At 44.0% G+C, this 13,611-nt stretch overlaps 1 protein-coding gene across 3 annotated transcripts in view; it reads left to right on the top strand.

The window, feature by feature from the left end:
- Window positions 1-13,611, top strand: part of ADGRG2 (adhesion G protein-coupled receptor G2) — a 123,849-nt gene that overhangs the window by 33,853 nt on the left and 76,385 nt on the right. For all 3 annotated transcript variants that reach the window (XM_058713997.1, XM_058713995.1, XM_058713996.1), the window contains exon 2: window positions 7,482-7,524. Coding sequence is in view for 2 of the 3 variants with exons in the window: in XM_058713995.1 (XP_058569978.1) it covers window positions 7,482-7,524 (43 nt within the window). In the remaining variant the exon portion in view is untranslated. The remainder of the gene's footprint in view (window positions 1-7,481; window positions 7,525-13,611) is intronic.

Genomic DNA, 13,611 nt, shown 5'->3' with positions numbered 1-13,611 from the left:
GCCTGCTGGTCTCCAGAAACATCTTGCCGAATCACCTTAGGAGTGGGGCCACAGACCTTGCAAGGTCTGCAGGGTCAGCTTGGTGGCTTTCAAAAGGAGTGGGTTAGAAGAAAAGGGTTGTGAATTCGAAATAGTCCAGACCAGTGGCTTGTACCAAGTGGGCCCTAAAAGGGTACTTTGTAGTACTTGTAGAAGGACAGGAAGAAAGCAAGAAGTGTGTGTGTGTGTGTGTGTGTGTGTGTGTGTGTGTGTGTGTGTTTGGGGGGGGGGTGGTAATGAAAGGAAGAAAGGGTAGAGAAGGAAGAGACAGAATGAAGAGGAAGGAAAGGAAGAAAGAAAGTATATAAATTAGCTTTTCCTGTGTAACAAAACGCCCCCAAATTTAGCGGCTTAATAAAGCCACAGCCATTTTATTAATTCGCAATTCTGGAGTCTGTAGTTGGCCTGGGCCCAGCCAGATGGTCCTGCTGGTCTCAGTTGGTCTCATTTATGCACTGCATCAGCTGCCAGTCAGCCAGATGACTGTCCCCGGGGGTTGGCACAGTGGCGACGACTGGGCTGGTGCCTTTCGCCATGTGGCGGGCTAGCTCGGGCTTGTATATGTGCTTACACGGTGCTTTGAGAGCGCCAGGAGCAGCAAGAGGGTGCGAACTTGCGTGCTTGTATCCCATTTGCTGATGTCCTCTTGGGCAAAAGCAAGGGGCAAGGCCGGCCCACGTTCTGGGGGTGGAGAAGTAGACTCTGCCTTTTGATAGGAGGCCCCGTAAAGTCGCCTTGCAAATGGACAGGCACGCTGGGATAGCAAGCATGCATGGTGTACGTGTTTTGTACACCTCGTTTTGCAATCTACCACCAAAGAGAAGGACTAGAAATTTATTTTGCGGGCACAGTTGGCAGAGACACAACAGTGTCGAGGGTGAGGGTGAGGGTGTCACGTTGAAATAAAAAGTGCTATTAATGAATCACCAGGTTCCTATCTTGCGCACTTTATCTGTCAAATACGACTGGATAATAATGTGACTTCTTACTCATTTCCAGGGGGAACAATGAAACCTTCATGGGCAAAGGTTTCTTCATCTTTCACTCCTGACATAGGACTAAGGAACAGTTAAGTGTGTAGTACGTCTCCACCGGCAAATATATTTGGACACAGAAAGATGTTTAATGCTTCAGACTTTATTTTTAGCCCCAATATAATGTCAAATGTACAACAAAAATTTAACAAACAAAGGAAAAATTGACGTGGGGGTTTTCTTAGTTGCTTGGTAGAGCCTCTCCTACCTGTACAATTGTTTGGTTTTTGTCCCCGTTTATGTATGTTTTCATTGTATTTTATCTCATTATTGAAAATACAATATCAAAACATAGTTCAAGTAGAGGGAAATGCCCAGAATTTGTTGCTACCCAGTGGAAAGGGAAGTTAAGAGTTAGAAAATCCCGGGTATGACAATTGGGGTCGATTTAAGGTTGTGGTGGTTACCTAAATTCAGCTTTCGTGGCAAAATGTTCCCAAAGAAATGGAAGATGGTTCACCTCAGGTTAACTTTGTATGAATGTATAGTTTAGTCTAAGACTTGTATTAAAAAAAAGTATTCTTTCAGGGGCACTTGGGTGGCTCAGTCCGTTAAGTGTCTGACTCTTGATTTTGGCTTAGGTCGCAATGTCGTGGTTCGTGAGATTGTGAGATTGAGCCCCGTGTCCGGCTCTGTGCTGACGGTGCGGAGCCTGCTTGGGATTCTCTCTGTCTCCCTCTATACCTGCCCCTCCCCTGCTTGTGCTCTCTCTCTCTCTCTCTCTCTCTCTCTCTCTCTCAAAATAAATAAACTTAAAAAAGTTAAAAATACTCTTTTTGTGAAACCGTAAACTAACGCTCTGAGAAAGAACTAATTGGTATGTCCTCACAGACGTATTTACTTTTAAGGTGGTAATTATTTGTACCCTAGAGCAAGTGATGCTTTGTTCTGAACACCTTTAATTGCACCTTGTCCTGTGGAGGGCTGTGGTTGCCTCCCTCAGAGAGTTGGATCTGATTATCAGGGAGTCATTCCATGATGGGTCCTTGGCACGCGGTCTTCTATACCGCTCTTCCAGCTCTGGACAGAGGTAACTGTCCACATTTGAGGTCTTGGAGTAATTTGGCAAATGTCAGGCTAGGTAAGGGGAGAGAAGGAAAGGAGGGACATTGTAGGACGAAGGAGAGTATGGGTACGCTGGAGAGATATTGTGGGTTTGGGTCCAGACCACCACAATAAAGCAAGTCAGATGAAGTTTTTGGTTTCCCAAGCGCATATGAAAGTTATGTTTACACTTTGTTGGAAGCGTTACGTGTTAATTGCTGAGCGTACGATAATCGCATTGCACAAAACAGCGTACGCGCCTGAATTCAAAAATACTTTATTGCTAAAAAATGCTAACCATCATCTGAGCTGTCAGCAACTTGTAATCACTGACCACAGATCACTATAACAAATACAATAATGATGAACAAGGTCGAAATATTGTGAGGATGAGCAAAACGTGACCTAGAGACAGAAAGTGAGCAAATGCTGTTGGAAGGGAGGTAGCGACAGACCTGCTTAATGCAGGATTGTCACAACCCTTCCATTTGCCACAACCCTTCAATCTGTAAACCCCAAAACCTCCCCGCGGTATCCTTGAGGCTCAATCAGGCGAAGCACAGTGAAACAAGTTAACGCCTGTTGAAGGGAAGGACAGAGAGAACAATGGGGAGGGGTGAGAGAGGAAAGGAGTTGAGTGTAGGAAAAATAGTATGGCAGCTACTTTCCCTGGCCTGGTCTGTTCCATTTACCACAGGCACGATGAGGTCATCTCCTTAGATGTTTGAGAAAGCAATTCCACAAGCTCTGTCACTTCCGCAAAAGAACAGCGATCAACACCAGGGCATCCGTCCTCCTGTTTAACTTAAATCTTGGGCTATGGTTTAAGCCACCGTTTCTCCTCCTCTGCCCCTCGGAGAGCTGGAGAACACCTAGCTGCCTTTTTTTTCTTTTTCCTGTGAGTGTCTCGTATACTCAGCGGCTATTAGTCATGATCCATCACGATCTCCCTGTGGACACGCAGTGTGAATTTTTCCCAGTCCATTCGCATGATGTATTTTTTAAAATTTTTTAAAATGTTGTTTATTTATTTTTGAGAGAGAGACAGACAGACAGACAGAGACAGAGCCAGAGCATGACAGGGGAAGGGGCAGAGAGAGAGGGAGATACAGAATGTGAAGCAGGCCCCAGGCTCCTAGATGTCAGCACAGAGCCCAATGGCAGGGCTCGAACCCACTAACGGTGACATCATGATCTGATCCGAAGTCGGACGCTCAACCGACTGAGCCACCCGGGCGCCCCGTTCACATATTTTTAATACGTTCCATTGGTTTTCTGCTCCATCTCTCCAGGGTCCCTTCTGGCCATCCTCTGCTTTGCTCTTTATGCGTCAGGAATGTCAGCTGATTCCAAGTCCTGCCCACTCTGTGCCGGTCATGGGCTCTGTGTCTTGATTTAGGCTGTTTCCTCTCCGGAATGCTCTTTCCCATTTCTTCACGTAAAAGGGGTCGTGCACCCTTTGGGACGCGGCATGGCTGTTACCTCCTCGAGGTGTTCCGTGCCTGCATCCATTTCCCTGCACTGGTTGAGTTTCCTTCCTCAGAGCTCCTGCCATGCCTGTGACAGAGTCTGCAGCCGGTTCATCTGGCACTTCCAGAAAACTTGACATTCTGGATTCAGGCTCCGAAGTTCCTCTTGGCCGGGCACCCTTCGGCAGGGTGCAGCCTGCGGAGCCATACAGAGTGGCCCTGTTATTGGCATGTAGTAGGCATTCAGTAAATGTTTGTTGCATGAATTATCTTCAGAGTTTTCCAGAGCCTTGTCACAATTTAACTCTTTCTAGCAGTCTGTGTGGGTGAAGATCTTATTAGGTTGGGTCTGATCGGCAGTGGGACCACCGCACGGTTCTGCCATCCCTCTTTTGTTTGTGCCTCGATGGTGATACCCACTACTCTCCAGTCCAGAACCTGCATATCCCTGGCCTTCTGTGCGTGCCCACAAGCCTAACCTTCAGTGTCATCTCTGACAGTGCAATTTGCTTTTCCTACTAGTGTGGAGAAGCCTCTCTTTGTTGATTTCTTCACTCGTTCCCGATTTATCACAGCCCCTGTGTTTGGTCCTTTCTTCCGTGGTGGTGTCAATGCCAGGAACCCTCTGCCATTCTCTGTCCCTCGGTCCGGGCCACTACTTAATCATTAGGTTTCAAATGACGTGCTGAGTCTTCCAGGAGGGCCTTGTGTCGCCATGTGTCGCCATGTGTCGCCAGCCAGCGGGGGTTTTTCTTTTTGTTTTTTAAATTGATCCCTGGACCAGCTTCGCATTGCCCCAGAGGGCAGTGGTACAACTGCCTGGGGCTGGCTGGCTGTTACGTGTGTGCTTGGCCTCTTCTGCTGATTACCCCCAGGATGCTTGGGTCCTGTGGCCTGCACCCAGGGCCTCTGCGGTCTGTGAGCTCCGGAGTCCCGATCCTTGGATGGGGCTTGCCTCTCTGAGAGCTTACTTGACACTGGAGCGGGGCTCTGACCATATACGCAGCATTTCTTCCCACCCAAACCACTTGTCCAGTCTGCTTACCCTTTTTCTCTCCCTGCTCGCGCTGGTATTACCCTGGCTTTTAGCCAGCTTGATAAATGGAGGAAGTTGGATGTACTTCCAGCCTCCCGGATGTCATGCTCTGGGGCAGTCTGCAACCGCGGGAGGTTTCAGTTAATCCTAGCCGTCGGTGAATTTGCTGTTCTCTGAGAACTTTCTCTGTTCTGTGCCATGTCTTGCATAAGTCGATATGGTTCCTTTTGTGACTTGCCCTTTCCTTTCAGTGATGTAAGGAGCCCAAACATTGGCAGTCACTGTACCCTTCCCCCCCCCCCCACATGGTCTCTCTTTCTTTCTAAGTGGATTAGGGCAGGGCCAGTGGACATGGCCTCCAGCTGAGCCATTGATGGCATTAGCTCCTAGTCAGCCTCCCTCCCTCTGAGCTTGATTTGGGAGCTCTTTCTGGAGAACCTGGATGTCTTGGCTCTCCTTCTCTCCTGCTTTTCCTAGCTGGAAGCAATAGATTTCATTGCATAAGCAATACACGAATACGTGTCTTGTGTTCATCCTTTCCCCCCATCACACTGCGTTCTGTGGAGGCTTGGTGGGTTTCCTTCCAGGCTTTTTCATGTGCATTCGCACTTGCCCCTACTTAAATAAGTATGCACACGTAGAGCTTTGCTTCTTTCTTACCAGATCCTAGTTTATGTATTATTAGGAATACTTGATTTTTTTTTCTTCTGGCTTACATGTACTCACAATCTCTATATGTCAATACATGTAGGTCAACTTCATTTTCTTAAGCATTGCATAATATTCCATAATATGGATGGACCATTATTTTTTTTTAATGTTTATTTATTTTTGAAGGAGAGAGAGAGTGCGAACGGGGAGGGACAGAGAGAGGGAGACACAGAATCGGAAGCAGGCTCCAGGCTCCAAGCCGTCAGCACAGAGCCCGACGCGGGGCACGAACTCACAAACCGCGAGATCGTGACCTGAGCCCAAGTCGGACGCTTAACCGACTGAGCCACCCAGGTGCCCCCGGAGGGGCCATTCTGTATTTAACTGTTCATCTGCTGATGGGTGCTTAAGCTTCCCCCACACCGGAAGCTGCAACGACAGGTTTTTTGTGTGTATGTGTATCAATGTTTCTGTAGGGACAACCTCTGGAATTAGAATTTCTGAATCAAAAGCTATACACCCTTCACATTTCAAAACCTAGCTGAACTATTCTCTCAAAGTTGATGTTTCCACCAACACTGTATGTGACTGTTCATTTCTCCACATGCTCCCTAGCTCTGGATATTACTGGCCTTTAAAATTTTTTCCTCCAGTGGGCAAAACAAACCTCATTGTTGTTTGCCTTCTTTTTTTACCTGAAAGTACTCCAAAGGAGCAAAGAGAGCCTCATGTTGTTTATTAATAAACTTGGTTACCAAAAACCTTCGTGCTTTACTGTGGTTATCGATAAGGTTTCGAAGAGGCAATGTTCTTGAGTTGCGAAATTTCAGCAAAATCCCTAGGTAGAAAACCCTCATTTGCACAAACGTGAAGTGAAATTATTTCCATACTCAAGTCACAGTCGATTTGTTTCTCTGTTTGATTATCTGAATGTTTTTCACTTGTTAATCCTACATTCATTCCACATTGAGCATTGGGCCATGTGTTTGCAATTTGTTCATGCTAGGACAGGATGTCGTGCTTGGCCTTCGTTTTTGTCTTCTTTAAACATTGCTTAATGAAGTTTTTCTGACGTATCAGACTTTATTAAGAGCTATTTTTTTTTCTAAGATTTTATTTTTAAGTAATCTCTGTACCTAGTGTGGGGCTCGGACTCACAACCCCAAGATCAGGAGTCACGTGCTCCACCAACTGAGCCACCAGGTGTCCCAAGAACTATTTTTTTTTTTTTTTTTGGTAAAGAACGTATCATGATCAATAGAAACTCACCATGACTCCTTATTTGTTCTTTGAATTCATATCTTGGATTCTTCGTTGAGCATTGAACTTCTGTCTGTTGGCTGAAGCCAGAAGTAGGTCACTTGGTTCCAAGATCACCTATAGATTGTTTCCTCTTAACAAATCTTGATTTGAAAACCGTTATGCCTGTATTTCACATTGAGGGGACACCATTGTATGAAGTGAGTTCTCTTCTCGTATGAAGCGTATTAACTCTTCGAGTTAATAGTCATACCAGTGTTTTGGTTTCGAAGTAAAGCGTAATGGAATATTCTGAAAGATACAAGTCACTTTGTCAACATTGCACTCTGCTTTGGGTGGGCATCCCTTTCCCTTTCGCCGGTATGCATCTGCTTTGTCCCTCACTCGGGTCATTGCCCATACTCCCACATCCCCCTTCCAATTCTGAGCCACACGTAACAGTCAATACGGTTATTTATGTGGTCCCTCTGTGGAGAAAGAATTCTGCCTCTGGCTTTAGGGGTACAAGAAACATAAATGACCCAATTCTTGGTATCAAGGAGTTTATGTTCTAGGGAAGTTAAGTCACAAAAACATAAAGAAATATCTGACAAAGCATGGTTTCTAGAAGGGACTCCCTTCCCCCGCCGACCCGGCCACTTCATTCTCCAGTGCCCCTATGATGCTGTTAATGAAGCCTGAGACTGAGCAGTCATAAACGCTACTAAAACATTAACCCGCTCCTCCCCAACAGTGGCTTTGGGCTGGTCTTCAGTTTAAAACGAGTTCCTTAAGAGCAGGGTTTGCTTCCTCCATTTCTTTTGTTAACTCTGCTTCCAAGTTCAAGCCCTGGTATATGGCAGGGTGGTCTGTGGGCCATGGCTGATGGGCTGATGGTAGCTTGAAGCATTATGGTGCCAAGAAGCCAACTTGCCATTGATCTAATTTTTTTTTTTTTTTCATTTTCAGATTTGTGCAGAGTCTCCATCTTTTCTCTTGAACTTCCTGTCAGGTGAGTGAGGCTATTTCTGTGTGATAATATTGTAGAAATAATGAACATATTTGATTGTGTTTTTTTCCCCCTCGAATGACCTCCCTTCATTTCAAATCCCCATCCCCTTAACTACTGTATTCTGTTTTGTTTTGTTTTAAACTCCTCACTCCCACTTGGAGGCCTCTTCTGTAGACATTTTCTTTTCCTCAGGGATTCTATTGTGGAACCATTTCTTCTTGCTAGTCCAGTTGTTTTTTGAGAACTTTCACTAATGGGTACAGATTTTGAAGTTATGTGGCGCAATAAACTCTGGGGAAGGAAAATGATCATTTCCAGAGAACTCTTTGGGATTTGGTTTCACTCTTTTCCCCTTTCCTTCTCCCTGGACTGACTTCCCTGTCTCCAATAGCTCTTCTCACGCATTGAAATGGACTACTGAACATTCTCTTTCTTTTTTAAAAAAACTTTATTTTGGGGAGAGAGAGAGAGAGAGAGAGAGAGCATGAGAGGGGGAGGGGCAGAGAGAGAGGAGGGACAGAGGATCCGAAGTAGGCTCTGCGCTGATAGCAGAGAGCCTGATGAGGGACTCAACCCGTGAACCGTGAGATCATGACCTGAGCTGAAGTTGGACGCTCAACTGACTGAGCCACCCAGGCGCCCCTGAACGTTCTCTTTCTTACCTAAAGTGCTGTGCCCATGAAGCTTCCAAAGGCTCCTCCCAACGAGATTTCTGCTCCCAACTCTTCTACACGTAATTAAAAGAATTTTTTTTTAATGTTTATTTATTTTTGAGAGAGAGAGAGGCAGAGAGAGAGGGAGACACAGAATCCGAAGCAGGCTCCAGGCTCCAAGCTGTCAGCACAGAGCCCGACTTGGGGCTCGAACCCCCGAACTGCGAGATCACGACCTGAGCTGAAGTCGGATGCTTTACCGACTGAGCCACCCAGGCACCCCTACACAGGACTTTTTAAACCTCTACTGACGGGCGCCTGGGTGGCGCAGTCGGTTAAGCGTCCGACTTCAGCCCGGTCACGATCTCGCGGTCCGTGAGTTCGAGCCCCGCGTCAGGCTCTGGGCTGACGGCTCGGAGCCTGGAGCCTGTTTCCGATTCTGTGTCTCCCTCTCTCTCTGCCCCTCCCCCGTTCATGCTCTGTCTCTCTCTGTCCCAAAAATAAATAAAAAATGTTGAAAAAAAAAAAAATTTTAAACCTCTACTGACTTATACTTCCTGTTTCCTTTGAGACACCTAAATATTGCTTATTTCTGGTTCTTGACTGGTATAAACAATAGAAATCTTGTAACTGATACAACGGTTTATTGCTGTTAACATAAATTAGAACAATCCTATTATAATTTAAATGATAAATAATACACGTTGTTACTATGTTAAATCCCGATAAGTTATTATTGTAAATAAGGTTAAAATGTCTGAGCAAGGTCACCCAGCTAGTGAATGGCCACGCTGGGACTTGAAACAGGAGTTGGCCCGGTGTGATGACAAAAGCAAGGAAGGACACAGAATACTGGCGGGTGGTTTGCTTTCCTTCGTACCTCACTTCTTCTCAAATACGATCTCCTGATGATACAAACCGTGTACTTCTGCCCCACCCCTGTCCCCATCTTTCGGTGCAGATCACCATCTTGGGGAGGCTTGTAAGGAGAGTCTCCTATTTTTTTTCTCTCCATATTGATGAAATTATTGTGTAGCCACAGATTCCAGACCAAATCAATTAAAACATCTTTTTTTGAGTGCCTGCTGTGGGTGGAGTTGCATGCCGCTGGGGTGGGGGTGAGGTGGAGACTGAGTCTATACAGGAGAGGATGTTGTGTTCCGGTGCCTTGTTTTTGTTTTTAGGCAAAGTTGACTCGCATGGACCATGAAGAGAAAGTTAAAAAAAAAAAAAAAGTCACTATTTATTTGGCTACACCAATGACCAGTGAATCCAAGTGCATAGTGGCTGTGAGTTCTGGAGGGCAGGAAAGATATCTGTCCTGTGTATCGTAGTATCCTAAGTCCCATGTGTAGTACCTTGCATGTAACAGAACCTCAATAAAGTTCTGTAAACTAGATGAATGCTAAGAGACTTAATGACAGAGAACAAATGGAGGGAGGTGGACGGGAGATGGCCTGAATAGGGGATGGGTACTAAGGAGGGCACTTGTGATGAGCAGTGGGTATTGTGCGTAAGTGAAAAAATCACTAAATTCTACACCTGAAACCAATTTCACCATATATGTTAACTAGAATTTAAATAAAAACTTGAAACAACAACGTCAGCAAAACTAGGTGAATGTAGGAAATAATTCCAAAATCTTAAAGTTTATTTTTTTTATTTTGAGAGGGAGAGAGCACATGTGCACACGAGCAGGGGAGGAGCAGAGAGAGAGAGAGAGAGAGAGAGAGAGAGAGGGAGACAGAGAATCCCAAGCAGGCTCCGTGCTGTCAGCATAGAGCCCGACGCGGGGCTCGAGCCCACGAGCCGTGAGATCGTGACCTGAGCCGAAACCAAGAGTCGGGTACTTAACCAAATGAGCCACCCAGGTGCCTCCAGACGAAGAGTTTATGTCCAGAGAATTTAAGGGACGGATTAAGGTCACACTGTAGGTGGGGAGCCTGGATTCGAAGGCAGGCGGACGGCTCTACCATGCATGCTTTTGTTCGACATATTTACCGGGCGTCGGGAGAGGAGCCTGAAGACTGAGGGGAGAGACAAAGCAGGCTTCCGCTTTGCCTTTGGGTAATCAACAGCATGGTGGATTGCAGGTAGGGCAGCGGAGAAATTTGGAGATGACTGAGGGAGTCGAAAAGTAGAAGGCCTCTCACGGAGTTTTGTTTACTTTAAGCACACGAGTTATTTCTAATCTTGCACATGTGGTATGGCCTTCACTTGTATTGAATAAAGCTTTTTCTCCCCCCTGCGTTAGAAAGCACTTAATGCTTCCTGAGGAAATCATTCTGCACCGTCAAGACCCAACGAATCATGTCCTTCCATTTGCTTCTAGAGACGTGAAAGCTTCATATTACAATCGTGCCATATGGTTCCCCCTTGACTTGACTTCGCTATGATAAATGACACACAAAGCTGCCATTTTGGAGTTCGTATGCAGCACTTACCGGTTAACTGAGTTTCTGTCATCGTTAGGACATGGGTGTTTGGGGGCATATGAGCGGTCATTTCTCTTTTTACAGCATTGCTGGCTTTGGTTCTCGATGACTTTATCTTCAAAACATTTTGTTGCTGAAGTTTGGAATGGTTCCTTTTGTGCTGTATTTATTCAAATTACCCCAGTTTACAAGATTTGAAACTGCTGCTAGACGTTTCTGTGAGCATGGCAGAGGCTTCTGTAAATAGTCTCATTTGATTTATGAAACGGGTCAAACTGTGAGGACTTTCCTTGTCAGGTTTTGGCATCAGGGTTGTCCTAGCCTGGTGAAAATGAGTTAGGTTGTGCTGTCTGTCTCTGTTCCTGGAGTGTTTGTGAGACTGAAATTCTTGTTTTTTTAAACATTTGCTAGAATCACCAGTGTAAACATCTGAGACCAGACTTTTCTTTGTCTTTGGGAAATTTCTTGAGACTTAATGGTTATACATCGATTCACGTTCACTATTTCTTCTTGATTCTTTGTTGGTAAGTTGTATGTTTTACATAGGGATTTGCCCATCTCTGTCTAGATTTTCAAAATTATTGAATAAAGTTATCCCTAAGATCCTTTAATCTTGTATGTTTATAGCATTTTCAGTTATGTTGCTTTTTAAATTCTTTCCATTGGTTATTTGCTGATACTCACTCTCTCTTTTCTTCCCCCTTTGCCTCCCTCCCTCCCCTCCTCTTAAATTTGCCGGAATTTTCTTTTCAAACACCAACCTGGGCTATGTTAATAACCTTTATTTTATGTCTTTTTTTTCTATAGCATTATTTTATGCTTTTATTTTTGTTGTTTCCTTTCTAATTCTTTGGTTATTTTTAATGTTTTATTTATTTCTGAGAGACAGAGAGATACATAGCACGAGCGGGGAAGGGGCAGAGAGAGAGGGAGACAACAGAATCGAAGCAGGCTCCAGGTTCTGAGCTGTCAGCACAGACCCCGATGCGGGGCTCGAACTCATGAACTGTGAGATCATGACCTGAACCGAAGTTGGAGGCTCAACCAACAGAGCCACCCAGGCGCCCCCTAATTCTTTGGGTTTAATTTGCTGGGTTTTTTTCCTCAAACTTCTTGAGAAGGAGCTTAAGTTATTAATTTTAAGGCTTTCTTGTTTTCTAATATGTACATTTAAAGTTTTTATGTATTTAATTTATTTTAAATTTATTTAAATTTTTTAAAAAAATTTTAAATAGATTTTTGAGAGAAAGAGAGCGTGCGCACACGCGTGCGTGTCGGGGAGGGGCAGAGAGAGAGAGAGAGACACAGAATCCGAAGCAGGCTCCAGGCTCGGAGCTGTCAGCATAGAGCCCGATGCGGGGCTTGAACCCAAGAACCTCAAGATCATGACCTGAGCTGAAGTCGGACACTTAAACGACTGAGCCACCTAGGCGCCCCTCTAATATGTACATTTAAGATGTAAACTTTACAGGTCTTTAGCTGTGCCCCACATGTTTTGAAAAAGTGTTTTTATTATATTACCAAATATTTTCTAATATATGTTATGGCTTCTTCTTTGACCTCTAAGTTATTTGTTAAATAACAGTTTAACTTTTTGTTATGGCTTGATTGTCTTGTGGTCAGAGAACATGCTTCTTTTCTTTTCCCCAATTCTGTAAAACAGTTTTGAGACTTCTTGTATGGCTTGGTTTTCATAAATACTCCAAATGGAGTGGAGGGTTCATACATGGTCTTTAAGTCAGGTTCGTTAAATGTGTCATTCAAATATTCTGTATCCTTAGTGGCTTTCTTATTTGAATTTTACCAAATGATGATAGAGATGTAAATTTGTCATCTTCCTATTGAATTGAACCTTTTAGGAATGAACCATTTTAGTTATAGGTAACGCTCTTTGCTTTAAAGTATTATTTGGGGTACCTGGGTGGCTCGGTTGGTAAGCTACTTAAGCTCCTCAGGAGAGTCAAAACAAATAAATAAACTTTAAAAATAAATAAATTTTAAAAAACCAAAAAAATTAAAAAATTAAAAAATAGAAAGAAAGAAAGAAAGAAAGAAAGAAAGAAAGAAAGAAAGAAAGGAAGGAAAGAGAGAAAGATCACCCAAGATTCATCTTGGTCCAGGGCCCCCTTTTGTGGTTGCGGACTCTGATGTACATGGCAATCCCTGGGGTTGTACAGTGTGTATAAGCTACGTGACTGTATGCCATAGCCCTGCTGGACCCCTCCAAGAAATGTGCTAGATCTCTTCAATTTCTTTAAACATACTAACAACGATCATATTTTGAAAGATATGTATGCCATCAGTGCAACTTTGAACGGCAATAAATGATAAATCTATCTTTATCTAAATATAGAATAACTAGAGAATAAGATTTAAAAGGAGGGGGGCGATAGCTTGAGACCACTTTAGGGCAGGTCTCGGTAAGGGTTATGCTCTGTTACCTCTGGTTAATTGCCATAATTTGATTATACCATGGCTGCCACGACATATGCAATGATCGATATTTTTTTTTTGACCTAAGTAACAAGGGGTGTGATAATGGTTCCGCAAGCCTCCTAGAAAATTTTATGCCTTTGAGATATTTACAGTGAGTCATAAGTGTTGACTAACCAGACTTGCACAAGTGGAAATTGAAAAGGGAGGTACTGGAGAGGTTCTCAGTGCAAATGAAGCAGTTGACTTGGATCATTCAACTGTCAAAGAAGTCAGAGAATCTCAAGGTTGCTTTTTTTTTTCCCCCTTAGAGTCTCTGGTTGTATGTTTAACTACTCTAAAAAAAGAATCAGGAAACTATTAGTAAGAACATAACTGAATTTCGATTCAAAGTCGACTAAAAGATCCTGATTCAGCAAATACCTCAGAAAAAAAATTTTCTTCAGTGATCCAAGAATACATTGGGTTCAGTTATTCACACCAAACCTTCTGCTGGATACAATAAAAAATTGTGAACAAAATATTAAGAGCATTTTCTTAAATATAGCAAAGAGCTAACAAGAGAG

The sequence above is a fragment of the Neofelis nebulosa genome, chromosome X (assembly GCF_028018385.1).
Source record: "Neofelis nebulosa isolate mNeoNeb1 chromosome X, mNeoNeb1.pri, whole genome shotgun sequence".
NCBI lineage: Eukaryota > Metazoa > Chordata > Mammalia > Carnivora > Felidae > Neofelis > Neofelis nebulosa.
This window is presented reverse-complemented; position numbering and strand designations above follow the sequence as displayed.